The sequence below is a fragment of the Miniopterus schreibersii genome, assembly GCF_964146895.1.
Source record: "Miniopterus schreibersii genome assembly, chromosome: 17".
NCBI lineage: Eukaryota > Metazoa > Chordata > Mammalia > Chiroptera > Miniopteridae > Miniopterus > Miniopterus schreibersii.
Window position 1 is genome coordinate 19,699,047 of NC_138117.1, and position 24,056 is coordinate 19,723,102.

Consider the following 24,056-nt stretch of genomic DNA (forward strand, 5'->3'; position numbering starts at 1 on the left):
CTAATATCCTTGCCCCTTACTTTCCCCGTCCTCAATATGTAATGATTGGGTCAGATGATCTCAAAGGTTTTATCTAACCATTAATCACACACACACCACATACCCCCCCCCCCCGCCCCCCGATGTCATTGTATCCCAGGGATGTCGCCTTCTTAAAATAAAATGGTTAAATTGAAATTAATTTTTTGAATTAGTGGTGAATTCGACTTACTATGAAGATCCTATATTTTGTGGGTGCAACTTACTTTTATGGTTAATGCATGTGTATTTAAGGCTTTATTAGGGACTTAAAAATGTAATTGGACAAAGTGATTCAATTCATTCAGTTTATAACCTCACGCTTCATCAAAAAATACACCCCCCGCCAATGTTTCTTAATTTGGGTGACATAAACTTGCACCCACCACAGGTCAAGGAAGGCACCAAAGAATAGATTTTTAGGCAACAAGCATTTCCTTTAGGGCCTAAAAAGAACCCAGTCGTACCTTAGAGGACTCATCGCCTTCGTCTTCATGTACTGAACTGGATGGGGAAGGGGTTGCAGACTTGCTTCCAGGTGGAGACGGCGAGTTGTGGGGGACACTGCTTGCCCCCATGTTCAGCCCCAGCTGGGCGCTCAGCTGGGACTGGTTGATGGTGGTGAGCTGGCCATGCTGCATCATCCCCGCCTGCTGCCTGATGTCCGCGGGCTGGGCCCTGGGCCGCATGGCCGCCATCTGCGGGTGGGAGCTGTACTGAGTTCCTTCTGGGTTCCGTATATCTTGCATCTACGAACAAAATGGAGAGGAATAATTTTTCACAAACATGTTTCTGGATAAATTAAAAAAATATTCCTTAGGCTTTAAAAATGCTGTAGGATGTCCTGCGGAACTATACACTCTTCCGTCCCCTCCTTCACCCCTCTCTGCAGAGTAGAGAAATCCTAACAGTATGCATCCCCCTAAAGGTGCTGTCACCAAAAGAATAGAATTTGAGAATTCAATCAACATCGCAGTTTATCACTCAAGAGCTGATTAATTATATTTATAGTCCTCCTTTACTAATGAAACATAAACATATCATTAACAGATATTTATGGTATAAGTTTCAAAATATTGATGCTTATTAGAGTGTCAAAATTATATAATTATTAGTGATTACAGCATTCACAGCAATTCATAAAATCCTTTCTTTATTGTGATTATTTAAGAAAGGTCTGGGAGCCCAGCCTGCATGACTCAGTAGTTGAGCATCGACTTATGATCCAGGAGATCATGGTTGGGTTCCAGGTCAGGGCACATGCCCGGGTTGCGGGCTTGGTCCCCAGTAGGGGGCGTGCAGCAGGCAGCTGGTCAATGACTCATCATTGATGTTTCTATCTCTCTCCCTCTCCCTTCCTCTCTCTGAAACCAATAAAGATATATTTAAAAAAAGAAAAAAAAGAAAAGAAAAAGAAAGATCTGGGAGATAAGAGTGCTGTGGTTCTCAGTTTAATTCTATATAGCTAGTATTGGTTAAAATGATCTACAAACTTCCAGACTCAGAACACTCACAGGTTGGTATTAACCAGTTGATTAACTGACTATTGAAATGATTTGACTGCACAGTCAGATTTGAAAGTGAATCTCTAAAGTTGCGAGGTCACCATATTAATCTATTATGCTATCTGGGTCACTGCTTTTTAGCCTTAATGAGACTCACTCTTGTAATCCAGGCAATGCATTTTGTCTCTGCAAGGATTAGAATTAAAAGCATCAGAGGATGAAGCTCTTAACGTGTCTAGAGGTCAAACGTGTTGTATAAGAGAGTATGGTGGGTTTCACTTAACATTTCTCTGGCATTTTCAAACTTAAAATAATGGGGAATATTTCGTGGTGCTTGTAGAAGCAGCTCAGTTTTTCCCCTCAGGGGCCTTGGGGATTTCATGCAGTTCTTGGTTTATAAAACAAGAGAGAGAGAAAAGAAAAAAAAAAAGGATAAAAAAAAAATCAGTGAAGAAATATGTGGTCAAAGTTACATTTTGGAACTAAAAAAATAAAATTATGATGTGATCTTTCTCGGTTTCGTTGAAAAACAAATTCGACATAGTGTCGGAATGCCTAGTAATTACCTGCCTGCAAATGTTATCATGACATGGAAATACTGTAAAGGTTAATTAAACGATTTAGTCACAGGTTTATTTATTTTTTTCTTTTTGTAATAAAATAATTTTCTACCAATGCTCTCTAGTCATTTTACCAACCTAGCTCATTCCATCTGAAACTGAAGTTGTGACCGAAGAGATACCTGCCTGTGCTAGGTTTACTGTCCCCACCATGATGCCTCTTACTAGCCAGTGTCACCCCTGTAGGCCTTTCCAGCTCTTCCTCTGTTTCATCTTCAGTCTCACTCCTAGATATTCTAGAATCTGGCTTTTCTTGATGAGGGCTTATAATGGCCCATGGTTTTGTACCTGCTACTTTTCTGGTCCAAATCAACATTTTCCCCCCATAATTTAAACTATATTCCTCCAACCTTCAAAAGTGGCTCATAGTTCTCTTTTTATGAAGGCCCTCCTTAAGTAGTTATTACTATTCAATGATACATGTTAGAGCTTCGGAGACCCTTAGTGACATTTTCTCATCTATAGAAGAGAAATCTTAGGGGGAGGCCTTAGCACTGGCTTGCTGAATGTCTGTAGAATAAATAAGAGTGAATAAAGGCCAGAGAAGTTAAATGACTTCCCAAGCCACAGAATTGGAGTTAAAATCGACCTCTCTCCGTTCCAGTGTTTGTTACTTCCTACTGTATTAAGCAGCTGATTCAACATTTTATGTATCCCACAGAGAGGGTTATAGTTAACTAAAAATAATCGAAACGCCTTGTCAAATGTTGTCTACCCAGATTGATTGTTTTGATCTAGTCCATTCATGTTGCCTCCACTCATATTTATTAAAATAGTATTTTTTTCTTCTTAGCTGTCCCATAACTTCTATAATCTGACCTTCCATATGAAATAATTCTAGCTCCCACAGATATCCTTAGAGTTGTGTCACTATCAAAGGGTGCCATAAAAATCAGGACTGACTTTTGAAAATACACAGACAAAGCAGTATATACTAAATCTCTGTTCAGGCTTATTCTCTCATGTCCTGAAGGCCTGTTGCATTTTTTCTTAGACTCTATGTCCAAGAATAGCTCTGTCACTGTGAGCGGAGTGGTGGATGCTCACACGGGCACTGTCCTATACAGAGCAGCCCCTCTCTCAGCCCTGCACCAAACAAAGCACACACATGAATGTTCAAACATATATGTTTGTAGGAGAACACATTTTCATAGTCCTGTAAATTAAAAATGTTTACTAACAAAAACTTATTTTGACTAAATTATCATTCCAAAAGTATTTAGCAAACTGACATCATTATTTCTCCTTCACATAAATCTCAAGTTACAAAGCATGAACCGTTTGTAATTTATCTGTTTGGAGCTTACTTCCTAATCTCACGCTTTAAGAAATAACATGGTTTTTAACCTGATATTGCGCAGGATGATTTTTAAATTAACTTCTATTTAGTTTCCAGATTTATGACTATACCCAAGAATCTTCAAAAGTCTAAAGCAATCTCACTCTATAGCACCTATCTCTTTCATCATTTTGTAATCTTTTTTATTGTTTTCTCATGTTAATTAGTGTTGTGGGTAGATCTCTAAGTATTCCCACCTTTATACTATTAGTAGAAGGAGCCGAGCATTGCGAAAGAGGGGTAAAGAATCAATTTGGGTAGGAACAGTGAAGTACTCAACAGGGAACCTCTTTTTCAGACTCATCATTAGTTGAAGATATCTTGTCACCAATGATGTTAGGCCAGTGAAACAGCAGCTTTAACACCAAGTCAAAGAATAATTTTCCTGTTTAGAGGGTGGTGAGCACAAATTAGAGAGCATACTCCTCTCTTAACTCTCAGCTGCACTTAGAAATAGTCATATCTTAACACCCGTGGTGACATTTGTGAATTAGGAGGAGTATTTTCATTTTATCTTGCTTTCATAAGAGTCAGTTTGGTATTAATCACTGCTTAATGGATAACATGGAGAAAATCAAACTGGATGGAATCTGATTATGTACTGACAAATAAGAATAGTTAGCTCATGAAGGTAAGCAAATGTTTTGCTCACTGGCTTCCTTCTAGAAAGATACTGATTGATTACAGATCTTAATGTCAACTATACAACATCAACTTGCAAGATATTATTTCCTATTAGCCTCTAATATTTTTAACTTATTGTGAATAACTCACTTAAGTCGTGCTTAATAGCAACTGCTGTTTTCTCTGATTCTTCATGACTCCTCTGCTGACTTCTTCCTACAACTTCCCACTACCCCTAAATGATTCTCTAATATTTTGTTTCTGACTCACATTTCTTCCACCCAGATAAGATTCATCATGATTTTGTTAATGGGGAATGTTTTATATTAAAATTTACAGTTCTGACCCAAATCCAGGCCTAGCTCTGCAACTGCCCGATACACATCACTACCTGGACATCACCTCTGCTAGAAATATGAACGTTTTCTTTCTTAAACCTATTTTGTACAATGTGTCCAATTTCTGTTGATGACACCTTCATTCTCCATGTCACCTGTACTCGAAATGTTTAGTAATTTTTGATTCTTTCCTTTTCTGTCAAACTCTTGTGAGTTCCATTGAATCTACTCTAAAATATCCCTCCCATCTGCCCTTCCTTTTATTCCCACACCCCTTTTCATGTATTTCAGGCCTTCATTACCTCTTCACTTACAATAGTTACTTAACTAAAAAGAACCTCTTCATATCCACCCTGAAGAGTACTGCAAAATTAATCTTCATGAGCTATAGACTCAAAAACTTCCCAATGATATCTGCCTACCAAATTAAGTCTAATCTCTCTGGCATGCCCGTGAAGATCCCAAATAAGCCTTATTGCCTATAACTGTTCTTCACACACTTTATTGTTCAGCCAAACCCAATTAATAGCTATTCTTTACTCATGTCTCTCTCAGTTGAACATGTGTCTTTGTCTATGCTAGTCTTTTAGCATTCTTTTTCTGAGCATCTGCTGTCTAAAGTTTTAAAGAGCAGTTTAAAAAATCTTACTTTGCTCAGTGATTTGTGGTTTGCACGATATTTTTACCTATTGAGTCTTATAATTCCCCTTTGAGGCAGCCCTCAAGAATGACTGTTTTGCACAAGTTTATTGATGGGAGAGATTAAATGATCTCAGATCTTTCTACCAACAGAGATTAAAGTAGAAATGAAATATGATTATTGTATTTTACATATTTGTGTTCTTTTTTACAATACCTTCACACCCAAACCCTAAATATATTTTAAAGTGAAGTTCAAAAATCAGCTCATCTACAAAGTTTAAGAACCTTTCTACTCTGAACTGCCAAAGCATTTCTTTCAGGGGCACCACTTTTAAATTTCTTAGTGTAATGTGTATGTACTTTCTGGAGAGTAATCTTGATTAGTACACAGCTAATTAAATTAGATATTTCAAGTATTCAAAATATTTGCTGAGTCGTTATATAAAGGAAGAAATAAATCCTACAACTACAACCAGTTTGATGATTTTTCTTTTTTCCTATGAACTTGATCTAGCATTATGCACAAGATGAAAATAAAATTAGAATAACATCTATTTCCCTTTATGGCAGAAACCTCAAGCTTACTCTCCAACACTCATTATACTTTTGTCCTGAGGGACAGTCCTGCACTATTTAGCTGTCTAGCTAAGAAGCTGGTTAACAGGGAGCATTTCCTACCTTCCTCTGTAGTTTTGTATGGCCACATGATCAAGTTTTGGCTGATGAAATGTAAGTGAGAGTGTTGTATGGTACTTCTGAGAAATCTTATTAAAGGGAAAGGTTTGCCTTCCTCCGTTCTTTTCTGTTGCAAAAATGTGAGTGTGATTAGAGCTCAGGAAAATGTCTTGGACTTTAGGGCATTCCAGGCACAAGGTGCTTGAGTGTCTATCATGGAGCTGTTATCACTATAATTAATTAGTTATTAATATTAATAAAGAAAAGAAAGCAAAGGGGAGTCAGACACTGTTGAGTATATTCAGCTGGGAAGCAGAGGCCTGTTCCCTTCACCAGCAAGCTACGGCTTCACACACGCCAGGGGATCAGAGCACCGCCCTGCCAAGGATGGACACCTCTCCCTGCCCCTCCTTGATTGCTGGGGGGGAGGGGCAAAGGCACGTCCACCACAGGGGCCTGCCAGTCTCACCTGGGAAAAAAAGATAATTGGCTGGGGGGTGAAGCCACGGCGAGTACATGAAATCTTGAAAAGAACTGGGTAAGTTCCTGGTTATAATCACAGGAGACAAAGGAACTCTCCCTGTCTTGCTCCTCTCTTGCCCCGTGACCCACACTCAGCCACCTGTTCTCTCTCCATAGCCATGTGGCCTTAGCAGCCACATGGCCCATGGCCATGCAGACTCCACACGCAGGATGCTGGACCGGACTGTGCTTTAATACGGAGCAGAAACTATGGGCAGTGGCCTTTAGGCTGGCCCTGCTGAAGGCAAGATTAGACTCCTTCCATGGCGAGATGGGCGGAGAAGGGACATTAGAAACCCAGGGGTTTATTTCCACATTCATAAATATTACTCTCCTCCAGTCTCAGGAGAGTTCTTTTCCTTGTGACATCTCAAGAACTCCACTTCCACTGATAACAGAGCCACCAAAGCCTGGACAATCTGCTTACTGTGGGAGTCTTTAATGTGAAGGGAAAGAAAGTGCTTATCTTTCTTAGAATCACTGTCATTTTGAGCTTCCATTATATGCAACTAAACCTAATTTAACTGATATACCCTAACAGATTATAAACTCAGAAAAGCAGGGATAGATTGTATTTTGTTGACCATTGTAGCCCTAGAATCTAGCACAGATCTTAGCATATTGTAGGTACTAAACACATATTTCTTTTTTTTAAATGATTTTTAATGATTTTTATTTTTATTTTTTTAGAAAGAGAGAGAAAAGGAGAGGGGGAGAGATAGAAACATCTACTGCCTGCCTCCTGCATGCCCCCTACTGGGGACTGAGCCCTCAACCCAGGCATGTGCCCTGACAGTAAATTGGACCAGCAACCTCCTGGTGTATAAAGTGTTGCTCTACGAACTGAGCCACACCTGCCAGGGCTAAGCACATATTTCTTGAGTTACACTGAATAGATGTGTAGGTCAGGTACGATTCGGATTGGTGATACTGGCTTCACATAGATAGTATTACAAATCCTTGATCCTTTGGGAACTACATTTGCTAAATTCTCAGGACTCTAATGTCTCAAAGTTACTTTCTAATATGTGTATTTCTAATTTTGTTGATTGTAAGCCTAGTGAGCTTCATTTTTTGTCAGCTAAAAGGCCTGCATAGCATTGACATTTTAGTCTTGAATGGCTCTTAATATGTATCTCCCCACTGGGGAAACTCAATCCATTGAAAATGGGTGTTAGATTTTACTTTTTTTTTTCTCCTTGAAAATCAGGACTAATTCCTTAGATTTTATAGCTTTCTATTATGGACTAATATTGTTCTATAATTATGGGAACTAAAAAATGTCAATTAAAATAATGGAGGAAGAATGTGATGATGAAGAGAAGATTTTGTTTGAGTTTCTTCAAAACCTTATTCCAATTAATGGAAAGCAAAGGCTCAATTAAAATCAGTTAGGAAACCAAAGCAGATACCATATATTCTCCCTCATGACCTGGCTTATAATTCATGTCTTGATGCTAATACCATGTTCCTTTCTCCTCTTGCCCAGTTACATACAGTGATAAAAATGCCAAGTTGAGGACAGCCTCATGTGAGGAACTCCAGGCCCTCTGATACATGTTTCAGCACGAGTCTGCCCTTTATTTTCCTTGGATTTTCTTTGAAAAGGAAAAAAAAAACAAAAAACCTAGGTTGCTCATCTTGGATTATTTTAAAAAATGAGTAACATATTGGTGTAACTGTAATAAAAAAAATACTTGGAACAACATTAGTTGTATTAGTGACTAAAGAAAATCAAAACTGCACACTTGAATGGGCACCAGAACAACTGAAGACCTGCATTTCAGTGTTTAAAGCTACGTGTTTCACAATCTTTCCAGAGTCTGTTTTCTTTTTTCAAATATCAGCATCCTTCCCAGTCCCACATGCGAGCCTTGAAAGCTATCATTATCTCTGCCTCTAGCAGACAATCCATATCAAAACAGTTGTACACATAAAACCCTAACGACATCTTGGCTCGCTCTGATCCAGCTGTTTGAGTGAACAGCAGTTGGTGAACAGAGCCTGGAACATGGGGAGGCCTGAGGCCTATTTGCTAATGTGGCGCACCAGCTGCTGCTTTCTGTGGTCTTTGCAGGCAAGGCCTGGAAGTTTGCCAGTTGCAGCAGGAACAAGAGAACGTGAGGAATCTCTGAAGCCCTTCCATTTACCTCTGTCTGTCAGCATTTGACACCCTTTGCTGTTGAGTGCTTTCCCCAGGGCTAGGAGGAGACCCTGCAGGCTTAGGCTGTGACAAGTGCTCACTCTCGGTTCCTTTTATACACACTATCAAACACATGCCGTCCTTAGCATCTAAATAAAGACTTCTGAGCCTTGCTCTTGGTAGTCCACCCAGCCTTGCATGATTAATCAGGCTAGGAAGGCTAAGCAGGTCTATTTTTCTTAGGAATAATTCACTCTAAGAGGCTATGAGAAGAATGTAAATGTTGATATTATTTAATTCCCTAATTTGATTGCACATTTTTTTGCAGGGGATTCAATTAATATGTAAATGTATATACCAGAACAAATGTGTGGGTAAATTTAATAATCAAATTTTATTTATTATTTTCCTAAATGCATTTCCAAGAGCAGGCTAAATTATTTGTTGTCCAAACAAATTAAATAAATTGTTTCTACGTGACCTCCTTGTGTGATCTATTTATTACTTAAAAAAGTGTACTTTAAATACACTTTAACCTTTTTGCTATTAGACTTCTGACATTGAAGACTGACAGTGTCAAAAGAGAGGAAATGTGGAAAATACGTTTGCAAAGCACAAGCTATATTTTTAAAGATTAGAAAAAATGAGACTCAAAAAGAAAAATCAGACATTTTTATGGAAATGCTTTTTTATCCTCAATATTGGGTCAGGATAACTTGATTTCAACTATAAAGTTCCAAAATCAAAGTTGTTTCTGATTTTAACATTTGGAATCTGCTTTTCTTCCAAAAGACAGTGTGAGCACATAAGGCTCAGATTTCTTTACAATACACTAAAATGGAATATTTGTAGTCTAGTTAGGGTAAAGAGTCATTATAAAACCAATTACCACAGGAAAGCAAGAACTCTGGAGCACAGTTCATGAGATGTTTTCCAAATGAGAGGACATAGCACTCTCTGGAAGGGCCATCTTTGGAGAAGATGAAAGCCACCTCAAACCCAAGCGCTTAGGCTCGCAGAAACTTCCATGGTGCTGGCCGCTCCTGCCCTGCGGCCTCTTCGGTGAAAGGCGGAGGCGCCCTCACTGCCCACCGGGCTCCATGTGCTAGAGGAAAATGTCACTGAGGGTTTTAAAACTCACGGCTAAAAATCACACCGGCTAAAGATCATTTGGCCAGTGTTTAATTTAATTAATTACATTTTTACACTTCCCCAGGGATGAACCAAAGATTAGACATTGACTATGGAAAGCCACAGAGGAAGCGAGGAAACCCCACTCCCAAGATCCTCACTGTCCTCGCCGGGCGCTGGCTCCCACCCCCTAGAGAGAGGTTTCGTAGTTACCCTAGTGTATGCATCTCGATTCATTTTTGTAAATATAACTGAAAAAGCAATTTTATACCATTTTACTTGATTTCATTTTTCTTCTTTTTCTAGAAAAGGGAGGTGGTGTCCTATAGTGTAGGGAACCCTGCTCATGACATCATCAGGTTGGCTCTGTTTCTAATGACTGTCTAACTTTTTCAACCTCTGTAAATAGTAGTAACAAGCTTTCAACAACAAATATTTATTGAGGGCCTACTATGTGCCAGGCACTGCTCTAGGTACCAGGTAAACCACAGGTAAGACACTGAAAGCCCTGCCCTTATGCAGTTCGCTGTCTACTGGGGGGAAATAGGTAATATGATAAGTATTTGATTGATAGTGATAAGTTTTAAGGAGATAAATATGAGAGAAATGTGCTGACCTTAAATGCTTGTTTTAAAGTGTGATTGTGAGGATTAATGGCGATGATGAAGAAGCTATTTTATCAAATGTAGACTTATTTTTGTGGCTGTTGCTCATATGCATTGCCTTTTGTGGAAGATGCTGATTTTGTCATTCGTTGTCACCCTTGAGTCTCTTTCCCTGACTAGTTCTAGTTTACAATGAGCCATGAAATAGTGGTGACTGAGTATTCTGGTAGCCAAAGCCTGTGTTAGTGGAGACCTTCCTTGGGATAAGCTGGGCAGCTTATGTCACAGAGCACAGGGTTTCACTGTGCAAAAGTAGATTTAGATCAGATAAGCGTTGACCTTATAACCTGGATTTTAATAGCTCCCTGATCAAGGTTAATAGGCTAACTGGTAGATACAAAGTTCAAAAAATTTAATGCATAAAAGGTACTCCAGTTCATAGTACACCATTATCTTCCATCAATTCTGTACATATAACTCTCCTTTGGATCATGATGAGGGTCAGGAGGTTATGGGTATAGTTATGCCTTTTAATCACACAGTTGGAAAGATGTTTTTTACTCGCATTGAGGTGCATGCCAACACTGTTTGTCTCCTACTGTTACTGGTAAACTATCAACATCCATATGACCAAACTTGACACTGGGCTTCTCTGTGCCCTTGAAAGGACTCTTCTGCTCAGTTCAAATAAAGGAAACACGAAAATGTGCAACAGGCAAGACTGACTGTCAATTGACAAGGAGTATCTCTCAGAATTCCAGTTAATGGCAAGACATGAAAGCTCAAGGACTGAAAGCTGTCTTATTTAAAAAAGTTTGGGGGACTAGCTGGTCTATTCTATGTTTTCCAAAACATCTGAATTAGCAGTTCCTACAAAACTGTACACCTCTGGAAACAGGAGTGTGCGTCTGCTCTGGCTCTACTTGTGATTAGAGTCAATAATGCATCCCCCCCCCTTTGTATAAATTGTGCCTTTTGCTTCTGCACTGCAAAGTGTAGGCAGGGCTTTGCTCACGGGGCTATAATCTTATATTAGAGTGTATTCAAACATGCTAATGTCTGTTCACATCTCCTCCGCTTTGATGTGCTCAGGGAAGGGATTGAATAATGTGCCTATTTTCAGAACACTTTCAAAAGATTGTGTGCATTGAAACAAAAAGGATGGATTGGAAGGATAGGTGATAAGAAAATTGGGAAATGCTACGAGACATTCCCTATGGGAGTTGAGGTTTACCTGCGAGAACAAGCTCTGTATATTTATAGCATCACAAGTCAGCTGAAATGACTCTTCATACTATATTTAAACCTGAAAATTTAACTGAATTTCATACTTTCCACTGCAATGCTAATGGGATGTTAGTAAAAGTGGAGATGTCAAGTGGAATATTGACTTCTCAACATCAGTTCAGAAAAGTGATTTTTGAGTTCATTTAGAGGCTCTTAAATCATTAGATACACATGACATTCACTCAAAAGTACATCTCAAGAAGCAAAATTAAAACCTTATATTCTGCTTGGGCCAGATAGCTTCCCTGTGCAGAATATTTGTATGCTCCCAACTTATTGGGGACTTGAACAAAAGTACAATTTTAAATTACTATTTTATTATGGAAATCCTTCAATAATCCTTTTAATAATATATTATAAAACATTAAAATAGCATGAAACGAAGATAGGAAAAGGCTGGAAATCATCTTCTATTGAGTATAGTATTAATAACTTGGTAAAACCAGTCTAGGAAAATTACAATGTTCTTTCGTTCCTTTAAAGTATCTGACTCTGTAAGTGACCTTAAGCTCCTTTAAAACAATTAAACATTTAAATATTTGTCTGCCAAAATTTTATAGCATATTAGATAATGAGATGAAAGTAGTTCTATACAGTCTCTATATTTCTGGGTATATGTGATTTAGTTAATATTAACATTATCCACTCAATTATTCTTTTATACACTTTGAGTCATATAAGGTCAAGGTCTCAAAACTAAGCATAAAAACTACTGACTGTTATTCATGCTAATATAATAACCCTTTCTTTAAAACAACTGCCAATAAATTTCATTATAAAAAGTTATTAAAAGGGTTAAAAACCTATTAAATGTCAAAGAATTTGCCTGACTCAAACTTCTAATAATGAAAGAGAATGGGCTTTCTTTCTGAATTATTTAAATCTTTACTGACTGTGCACTGAACCATGAAATTAGAAAAGTGTTATTAGAAGTGTTCTCTGGTTTTTATAAAAGTTGGAGCCCGGAATGTATCACGCCATAGTCTTTAACTAGACTAGTGAAAGCAGTAGGTTTTTAATCCCAAATACATGGCTTCTGCCGATATAAAGGTCATAATTAAAACTCTATCCTGTAACTTGGTGATAATAAAATTATTATTACAGAAGCACACATGTTCTTTTAGAATATGTGAACCCCATGTTCTAAGTTTAATTTGGACAAATATCTTCAATTTTTTTGATCTTTCGATGCCCATTAACATTAGACCCACTTAACCAATAATTAGGTTTTAGTAGAGGCTAATTTTAAAGCACTAAAATTAAGAATATAAATAATCTGTAACTTATAGGTTAAACATCCACCCACTATATGTTAAAATTTGATAGTTATTGTCTAAAAAGTTGTAAAATATCTTAATTCTCCATGATTATAAACTTATATGATGATGACATAAAATAAGTTTGGGTATCAATTATAAAAAATAGTAAATATACTTTTACATTTTAAGTCTATTTCTCCAGGAAACTATACTTAGCACAACCAATTTGAACTGGGCTATACTTAAAAATAGGTAATTATCCACATTAGTCAGTGTCCTCAACTGCTCAGTGCTAATTGTGGTCTTAAATTATCTTTTAATAATATCTAAAACTTGTTGGCCTCAACTCATATATTGAGCACAGTATTAAGAAGTTTATATGCATTGCCCTATTTAACCCTCACAGTAATCAGGTGAGACTATCACCCCTGTGAAGAACCAAAGGCCCAAAGAGGGGATTCTTCCGTTATTTAGTTAGTGGTCCAGCAGGAATTTGTCACAGACTGCTGGACCTCAAAGCTCATTTCATAACAATGGCACCCTTGCTATGGACTCTGTGTATAATCTAATGTTTTTAGATATTCTTTTAACAAAGGATGGTTGGAAAATCTTGCTTGGGAAAATGCAGCTAGAACCCAGAATGACTGAATTTAATGCACTAATATCTTGGGAAGAAAATTCAATTAGAAATATTTTACTGAACACATACTCTGTGTCTGGTATTATGAAAGATCCTAAGGAAAATAAAGACAAATAAAACTGTCCCTTGAAGAGCTCACAGTGTAAGGAGACACACTGTAAGTCAGAAGGGATTCATTCCTGTAACCAAAAATACACTGCTATAAAGTTGCAGAGGAAGGAGAGTGACTTCAAGTAAGGGACGGATGGCTGACAGATAGGGACTGAAATGGGCAAATAATGCTGCAACAAGGAGTCTGTCTGAATTGCACTGAAATTTCAGTAGGCGTCATTGAGAATTAAGAGTGCTTTGTAACATAGCAAGGCATTTGAAAAATGGAAATAAGTAGACTTTAACTCTGAAGGCAATATGATTGACACTAGACACACTAGTTACTGGATGGTCACTACACCCGCTATGTTTTCATAAAAGTAATGATTTGTCTAAGACTGTGAAATAAAATTGAACACAAATAAAATAATTGTGTGGCTCTTCCACTAAAGTAAAGAATGATTTTAGACCTAAAACTTCAATATGCAATCAAATCATATTTTTTAAAATTGTGACTAGTAGCAATCTGGTAGTTTGACTTCTGTTTGGGAATTAGCAACTTGATTTTAAAACGTTTCATTTTCTGCATCTTAGGATGGTTAGAGACACAGTCTATAGTTTCAAGACTATACGTCAGAATGTATTCTGAAATATTAAGTTGTTCTCACTGAAAGAAGCCAGTAAAACACACTAACATTTGATGTTACATTAGCAGAGAGACCATTTTATCAGTCCCCAAAATATGGGCCTAATGTTTCAAAAATAACTTGGGTTTCTTCATTAAGTCATAAAAAACCATTTCTGGTCATACTAACAATAGTCATTTTTATCTGGACTTTCACAACATTCATTTCATTAACTAAAAATGTTGCTACATGCTGACTCAAACATTTTGATCAAAACTTTTCTTTATATTGCCCCCACTTGTCAATCAGTGCCATTCACATGTTAGTAAAACATAATCCAGAGGAAAAAAGAAACGAAACATTCTTCAAGTGAATGTGAAGATGCATAAGTCTTCCTGTAGGTGTAGGCTGAAGACTGCTCTAGAATGCCTTGCCAATGTTTCTGTTCTAGTTAAACACCTGATTCTAAATGGAATATATAATATTCTTATAGTGAATCTTGAAGTATTTCAAGAGCATGAATTTTCCTCTCAGTAATCATTTCGCAGTGCTGTGGCTGTGCACTGTGGACTAACTTTTTGCTGATCTGTGGACACACCCTTCCTAGGGGATGCATTTCTGATCTTTAAAGTGTTATTTGACAAAAAGAAAAGTAAAATAAAGTACTAGCCAGCAGAGAAGTTTGCTTGGTTGGACTCATTAATAGAGATTTAATCTGCCAGGGGAATTTATTTTTAAATTAGAAGTAATAATTTATTATTTTCTTGCTTTAATCCATAAATGTTAATAATAGCATTGACCTTTTTAATTTTTTAACAAAAAGAACTGCTATCACCTTAGGTAAAGCGTCAAAGACTATTTTGAGGCTAAATCCATACACGAACAGAACTATTTAAACAATAAAATCTTGTATTAGACAAGAGTTTACTTGCATTTAGTTATACAGAGATTGGTGTATGAGAAGTTACACTGACTGACATACCCATTAAGCATTGGTTCAAAAGGAAAGCCCAACAGGAGCAGAGTCCTGGACATTGGAAATGATGAATTATTTTAGAATTTGTGTAATTACAAAGCTGATGAACCCTAAACATTTCAATGCCACCACAATAAAAATGGGAAAAGCATTTATTACTAAAACCTGATTGTAACAATGTAACTGATAGGAACAGCTGTTGTATTAGAATTCACTTTTAAATACACAAACATTTATGCTTTCTATACTTTTATTAAGCAATGCCATGAGACAATCTTAACTTAGGTATATTTTCCCCAAATGATAGCCTGCATCCATTAAAAAAAAGTTAATTGGCAGAATGACAATTTAAAATAGAATTAGAATCTTTCTAATTTGTCAGTTACACACATTGATACTTGCAACTCTGCTGTCCCCTTATTCCCTAATGATAAAATAATCCAAATAGCAATGTCAAATCGAGTGGCTTTTAAAAAAATGTTAAATATATGTGCTACTGCAAGGCAAGATATTTCTTGCAAGTTATGAAAAATGCACTTTGCTCATGGGTAAAATATAGTTTAATGATATGGAAATAAGTTCATGGTTCCTCTGTATTGTATTTACAATTTTGTGTCTAAAACGTATTTAATATCTCTAGCATAATTATATGACCACAAGATGACAACTCCAATAAATGGGAAAAATCTCAATTACATTGATCAACTAAGGAAAAAGAGAAAAACTCGCACCATTAAAGTTCAAAGCCTATTATAAGGGAACAAGAAAAATATATCTACTCTGCAGTTTTTAAATTTAAAACCATCTGATCATTTTTCTGCATCTACATTTATAAAAGCTAATAGAATTTTCCAATTACAACTTATTTTCTGAAGAAGAAAATGCTCTTGGAAAAGACAGAAGTCAGAATCTTTTGAAAAAGTGCATTACATTTTATTTCCCCTTTCACAGGCCGGGGGATTTTAGTTGAAGACTATAAATATTTATATGTTAATTTTTTTCCTTTTTTAATGAAACAGGGAGGTAGTTTTTTGCAGCTTATGTTCCTTGTCACTTTCACCCTCAAAACTTGTATTGGATGTTACTAGGTGTGACAAACACACAGGTGTTGGCCAGGATATAGAGGGGGATAGGGACCCGGGTGTTGGGGGTTGGAGGAACTAAAGGGAGGGGTCAAGATGAACAAGACTATCCCCTTCCTTCTCTCAAGGGCAGCCTTCTCACTGACACTTGCCCTGACAAGCATACAAGAGGAGATCCATCTTTCCCACCCCAGGCATCTTCTTTAGAGACAGTCACAATTACCTAGGACAGGGCTCTGCAAACTTTAACATGCACATGAGTCCCTGGGGCTCTTCCTAAAATGTGATTCTGATTTAGGGAATCTTGGGCAGTCTGAGATTCAGCATTTCTAACACACTCCTGGGTAGTGTCAGTGTGGCTGGTACAAGAACCCAAATTTGAGTGTAGGCACCAATCAGTGTGTTTCTAGATTGCTTGGTTAAGAAGAACTAAGCTCAGAGAGAATTATGCAGTGGTAATTCAATTGCAGACCCATTTGGTAAAGATCCAATCATTCCCAAGAGAGTTTTGTCTTTCGTGGTGGGTTATTTTGTTAATTGTCAAACCAGGAGATGGTGGTATGGAATTACAAACTGACAGTAGGGCACCTTGTTCTGGCTTTTCTGTGGGCTGGACTGATGAGAAAGTTCTTTCTTGCAGGTCCCAGGTTATTATTAATTAACAGGAGATAAGGAATGGAGGGGCTTCCGTACACCAAACATGTCAGAATTCGTTGGTTAATGTGGAAATAAACCATGATTCTTGGCCTTCAAAATTTTCAAATTCTAAAGTACTTAAAGTTGGTTATTTTAAATTTCTTAACATATTAATAACTTAGGTAGGAACTAAGTGAAAATAAAATGACAACTAAATAAAATTTGTGGGATGCTGTAAAAGCAGTGCTTAGAGGGAAGTTTATACCATTAAATGCGTACAGTAGAAAAAAAGAAAAGTCTAAAATCAATAACCTAAGCTTTTGTCTCAGGAAACTAGAGAAGGAAGAGAAATTTAATTCTGAACATAGCAGAAGAAAAGAAATAATAAAAATTAAAGGAGAAATCAATGAACTTGACAATAAAAAATAGAAAAAAAAATCAACAAATACTAAAGTTGTTTCTTCTAGAAATTAATAAAGTTGATAAACTGCTAGACAGATTAACCAACAAAAAAAGAGAGAACACAAATTACTGATATCAGAAAAGAAAGAGGAATCATCAGTATTGATCCCAAGCACATGAAAAGAATAATAAAGGAATAATATGAAAAACACTATCCTCACTGATTTGACAATTTAGATGAAGTAGAACAATTCTTTAAATTCAAAAACTAAATATCAAAACTCATACAAAAAGAAACAAATAACCTGAATAATCTTATATATATTAAATAAATTAATCGATAATTAACAACTTTCCAAAAGAAGTCACCAGGCCCAGATTGTTTCTATAAAACATTTAAAGAAGGAATCATACCAGGGAGAGCTGAGATGGCAGCTGAGTAGGTGGGTGTTACATTCACTTCCCTCCAGGACCAAACTGGAATTACAGCTAAAATATAGAGCAATAACCTGAATAACCAACTGAAGACTAGCTGAAGAGAAGTCTTATAACTAACGATTCCAGAAGAAGCCACATTGAGACTGGTAGGGAGGGCAGAGCTGCAAAAAGGGCTAGCCTGCTCCCATGGACAGGGGCTACGATTGTGGAGGGATATCTCAGCTGCAAAGGTTCCCCCTGAGGAGTTTGGGGTTTGAACCCCAAGTCGGGCTCCCCAGAAGATCAGAGCCAGGAAGAGGCACCCATATAACATCTGACCTTGAAAATCAGTGAGGATTCTGTCCACCAGGGAGAGACAGGAGTCTGCTAGACACACAGGCACCCTCTTAAAGGGCCAGCACACAAAATCTTATTCAGTCACTCACCCTGGGCTCTGGCGAAGGGAGGGTGGAGTGGATTAATGACATGTGAGGAAAGATTGGGTTTGTGGCTCTCGGGAGATAGCTGAAGGAACAGCTGCCAGCATAAGTGATCTTTTCTCACACCAGAGATGTCATCTTTCTTGGGTAGAGCACTACTCTCCCTACTGCATCAGCTTGCGGGAATGCAATAGCTCTACTTCCTGGATTCCTTGTCACCCTACCCTGTGGAGCTTATGCCCTGCTGAGGAGTAAGCTTCCTGGCACAGGGTATAGAAGTCTGGGCAGACTCAGGGGTTGCCAGTAACTGAGTTGTGTGGCTTTGGGGTATTCACAAATTGAATCTAACAATGTATAAAAAGAATTATACACCACAAACAGAATTTATTCTAAGTGTGCAAGGTTAGTTCAACATCAGAAAACCCATCGATGTAATCCAACACATCAGTAGGCTAAAGAAGAAAAACCATATGATCATATCAATAGATGTGGAAAAAGCACATGACAAAATACAAACCCATTTCTTCTAAAAATTCTTAGCAAACTAGGAATAGAAAAAAAAAATCCTCAACATTTAAAAAAAAATCTACAAAACCTTATAGCTAACATATTTAAAAATGATAACTGGATGTTTTCCCCCTAAGATCTGAAGCCAGGTAAGATGTCCCCTCTCACCACTCCCATTCAACATTGTACTGGAAGCCCTAGCTAATGCAATAAGACTATAAATGGAAATAAAAGGTTGTACATCTTGGAAATAAATAAATAAAACTGTCTCTATTTGCAGGTGACATGATTGTCTATGGAGCAAATCCCAAAGAATCAACAACGACAACGGCAACAAACACTTGGAAATAATCGTCAAGCATAGTATGAGTTGCAGGACATAATGCTTTCTTATATACCAGTAGTGAAAAATTAGAATTTAAAATTTAAAACATGACATTCACAGTAGCATTTCAAAAATGAAATATTTAGGCATGAATGTAACAAAATTTGAACAGGCCTTAAATACAGAAAACTACAAAATACTGATGGACCTAAATAAATGTGGAGACATTTGGAAGATTCAATATTGTTAAGAAGTCAATCCTTCTCAACTTGAGGTATAGATTTAATCCAATCCCAATCAGATCACAACAAGCTATTTCATAGATACTGACAAAGTGGTTCTGAAGTTTATATGGAAAGGCAAAGAAGCTAGAATAGCTAACACAGTACTGAAGAAGAAAAACAAAGTTTGAGGACTTACACTGCCTGATTTTAAGACTTACTATAAAGCTATAGTAATAAAGACAGCATCATATTGGCAAAAAAATAGACACATGGATTAATGGAACAGAACAAAGAGCCCAGAAATAGACCCACACAAATATAGTCACTGATCTTTGGTAAATGGACAAAGGCAATTCAAGGGAGAAATACAGTCTTTTCAACAAATGATGTTGAACAATTGGATATTCATATGCAAAAGAAAATACATATAAAATCTTTTATTTAGTACTGGTGGGAATGTAAAATGATACAGCTATTTTGGAAGAGAGCGTGATAGTTTTTTACAAACATAAAACTTAGTGATTACACTCCTAGGTATTTATCTAACTGATCTGAAAACTTATGTCCAACCAAGAACCTGCACACAAATATTTATAGCAGATTTCTTCGTAATCATCAGAAAGCCCTTCAATAGGTGAATGGATAAACAAACTCTAGTATATCCATACAGTGGAATATGATTTAGTTACAAAATTAAATAAGCCATCAAGCTATAAGAAGGCATGGATAAATCTTAAATGCATATTGCTAAGTGAAAGAAGTCAGCTAGGAAAATCTACAAGTATATAGAATCCCATACTAGAGATAAACTAGGCAAAACTAGAGATAAACATTGATTGCCAGACATTTAGGAGGAAGAGATGGTTAAACAATTAAAACAAAAGGAATTTTTGGGGGCATTAAAACTATTCTGTATGATAGTATAATGGTGAATACAAGAAATTAAGCATTTGTCAAAATCCAGAGAATTTTACTGCACAAAAAGTAAAGTTTAATGTACGAAAATTAAAAAAATATATCCCCACGATGGGATGCAGAATGTGACAAAAGAATCTTGATGTATTGCAAATATACAGGACAATTTCATTAAAGGAGATGGGTAATAAGTTGCTCACCTGTGTGACTTTGGAAATGAGTAGTCTGTAAGACTAAAGGTAAAAGGAAGTTACCATAAGCACTGTGCCCTACTGATTAAGTTGATTCCTACAGGAGTTTGGGCTAACAATTCTGATGCCACTATATCTATTTCCTGGGCTGGACCAATGACCTAAATGGATAGTGAATGGTGGGGGCCAGGTTTCCCACCATGTGTAGTTGTGGAAGCAAGGGCAGAAGGCTATGTGGCAACGGGTTAGAGAGGAAGATGTCAGTATTAACTAATGTTTAGCTTAATATAGATACAGATGGTTACATGTAGAAATGTTTACAGATATGTGTATGTATACTGGTAAGTATTCATACATATATCCGCCTGCTCTGTTAGCTGAGAGGTCCGAGAAACAATGAAACCCCAATACCAATGAGTACACCTAACACCGAGATCTTAGTTTTGGATATCAGTTTCCAACAAGAGAAACCAGGCTTCCTTGGAGAAATGACTAATTCTAGGTCAGGATCAGAAAATATACAGGATGAGCCTGGAGTATCTTGTAATGGCAGAATGTAAGAAAGTGTTCAAAATACAAAACCAAAGAGCAACACGCATGAGCACCCATGCACGCACACACACGATGAGTGTTTATCAGAGGGACAGGGATAGGAGGGCTGACTGAAAGAGCTCCCAATAGCCAAAGTTGGAGTAATTTGATACAGATGATAGATGATAGATGATAGATGATAGATAGATAGATAGATAGATAGATAGATAGATAGATAGATAGATAATAGGTAGGTAAGTAGGTAGATAGACAGATAAATAAAATAGTATTGGATTATAACCCAAAGTATAAAAAATAAAAACCTGTAAGTCCATAGTAAAAAAATAAATGATGTAATAAACAAACAAATGATTAAATAAAGGAGAGAGAATGGACAACTCTCCAATGCATAAGAATTTCAAATAGTTTATGTAGATGCCCACTTTCAAGGATGGGAAACATGCCTCCCACTCCTTAAATGTGGGCTGCACATAACAATTTTCTTCCAAAGAGTCCAGTATGGAAAGGCAGAATAAAAAAAATATAACTCTATAATGGAGAAACTTGACAAACGCTACTTCAGACAGGTGATTAAGATGATCACTAATGATAAGTAATATTGATAACATAAACCCTTGATATGATCCAATAAGAATGGCACTTTATCTGTATGATTCTCCTCCCAAAACTATATAACCTAATCATAGTAAAAACATCAAAGGAATCTCAATCAAGGGACCGTTTGAGAAGCTGTGACAGCCCAAGAGGAGCCTAAGGTGATGTGATCACTAAATGTAATGTGGTGTCCTGGAGAGTATTCTGGAACAGAAAATGGATGTTATGGAAAAGCTGAAGACATCTAAATAAAGCGTGGACTTTAGATAAGAATAATGTATTCTTTAGATAATAATATATCAATATTGGTTCATTAATTTTGAGAAGTGTACCATACTAATATAAGACGTCAACAAAAGGAGAAACTAGGTCTGGGGTATGTAGGAACTCTCTGTATCTTCTTCACAATAATTTTATAACTTTAAAACTTTTCTAAAATAAAAAACTTATTAAAAGAAAACTGGCCCAGTTTTGCATCTAGTAATTGAGCTATAAGCTACCCAAGAATCAGGTACATTAGTTTCCAAACTTGTTTATTCCCATTAGTACTTATTAATGCAATTGCAACATTTATTCAAATAGTTGATAAATTGATTAAATCTGCATACATGCAAACAGAATAGTTTCTATACAAATTAAATTTAATGCTCTGTAAAGGCTGAATAAAGATACCTATTTAAAAACTTGCTGCATAATTATGACATAGTGATGCTCTATAAGATCATGAAAAATAATGTAAAAAATCCATAAAGAATCTTCTTTTGGATAGCTTGTAAGAATTTTTAACTTCTTGCACCATTTTGAAGAAGTTTAAAGAGAAAATATTCATAGACAATGTTTTAGAGTTGTTGTTTGTACTACAAAGATCACACAGGGCTGCATCATGAACCCAAACTCTAAGAGAACTGGTTCTACACCAGAATGACGAGACGTTTATATGCTTAACTGCTTTCTTAGCCAAGTGACTACTGTGTCCTTGATACTATTGTAATTACCTAGTTATTAATAATAGAAAAGGAGCGAAAGGAAGGCCAGACATTATAGGCATTGCCATCTGGGCAGCTGCAACTTTGCGCTCCCCAAGAAACCACCGCCTATTCGCCACAGATCACTGGGGGAGATCTAACAAGGGGGAGATAGATGCATGTGCAGGGAAGCTGGGGTGACTAGGGAAGGTGCCTTTCAGTCAAATCTGGGGACAAAGATCATTAGCCAGGATGGGTGGAGCCACTGCAAGCCCAGGAAAATGAAGGATTACATAATCCCCTAAACAAAGGAGCTTGTTCTCTTGGCTCTTGGCTAGTGGCTGTCTTGGCTTCCTTGCATTCACTGCGTTTCCTTCATAGCCATGTGGCCCTGCAGACCCCACATGCAATGGACTGCAGCAGGGGTCGTAAGCTGAGCTAGCCTGATACTAGACTGGATTCTGCTCCAACATGGAAAGGAAACTCTGGACACTGGCTCTGATTCTAGCTTTGCTGAAGCCACAGCTACACTTCTTGTATGGCAGGGGCAAAGGGAAATGGGTCCTTGGAAACTCAGAGGTTTGATTCCACAGAAATAAAGCTTTCTGCAATATCTTGCTTTCCTGTGAGAGTCTCAGAAAATTCCTCCTGTCGGTATATCTCAAGAACCCTACTGCCACGAGCAACAGGTGGGGAGGAGGTCCTCTCCTTGCTGATAACATCCTGATCTTCCTTACTTCATTATAAAAATTTTATAATGTGTAAAAAGAGGGGTTTTTTACACACTATACTATCACATGCTTGAATCAGGGTAAAGCTGACAATGAGTACTGGGTTTTTGTCACTCCCCAAGTGTTCACTGTGCTGTCATCTGAGAAATCATTCAAATAGAAGGTCTAACCTTCCACTAAACAACTGTGGAAGATACTAGTTATATACTGTTAATTGGTGTACCAGGAGTATATCTGACTCCCTTTGGTGTTTGCTCATAGGGAACACTCTATTTAACTGTTTAGCTTCTAGAGGTTCCATGAATATTGGGTATTTCTCCTCTATAATCTGTTTAAAGGCAAAGACCAGAGATTTCCTGAGTGAATTGTCCCTTCTGAAAGAAATATACAGCTTGAATGCCAGGGAGCTTTTCTCACCATGATAGATGAAGGCCCATCGTTGGCCAAGTGTGATGGGAACTAGGCCCTATCATTAATCATACTGAAGGCAAACAAACTTCAGAGTGTTCCTTTTACCTGGCTGGTGAGTCTACTGTAAGGAATTTCACCCATCTGTGCCTGGCGTCCATTCTACCAGATTTCTAAGTGCTGGATGTGTGTTAACAAGTCCATCCATATTTTTGTTCCCCCCCAGTGTATTTTTAAAACTTTGGTATTAAAATTTTCTTCAGGGAAATTTTTTAGTTTCTGTAGAAGTACAGAAGTGCCTTTTTAGAATGTTGGAATTTTTATTTTGTTTTGGAGAAGGAAAAGTGTGAGGGGTGTTTTGAGTGTGTGTGGGTAGACAGTGGTAGGAATATATGTGTACCCAAGAACATTTTGGCTTCCTAAGACTTTGCAAGCACTAAGGTAATGCTAGCTTCTGGATTCGCCTACTTGAGGCATTTCTTAGCCAAGATTAGAAAATCAGAGCCAAGGATGAGAATCGTGTGCTATTTATTGAAAGAAGAAAGTCTATTTGTATTAGACTCAATTCCCAAAGGATATATAAAATTTGCAATAGATACTGCAAAATGTTAAAGGAAAAATTAAGTT

At 37.2% G+C, this 24,056-nt stretch overlaps 1 protein-coding gene across 1 annotated transcript in view; it reads right to left on the minus strand.

Annotated features, from left to right (window-relative positions):
- TOX (thymocyte selection associated high mobility group box) overlaps positions 1 to 24,056 on the minus strand; it is a 271,796-nt gene that overhangs the window by 42,529 nt on the left and 205,211 nt on the right. Inside the window, exon 4 of the mRNA XM_081117403.1 lies at positions 486 to 767. Within this exon, the coding sequence (XP_080973529.1) occupies positions 486 to 767 (282 nt within the window). The remainder of the gene's footprint in view (positions 1 to 485; positions 768 to 24,056) is intronic.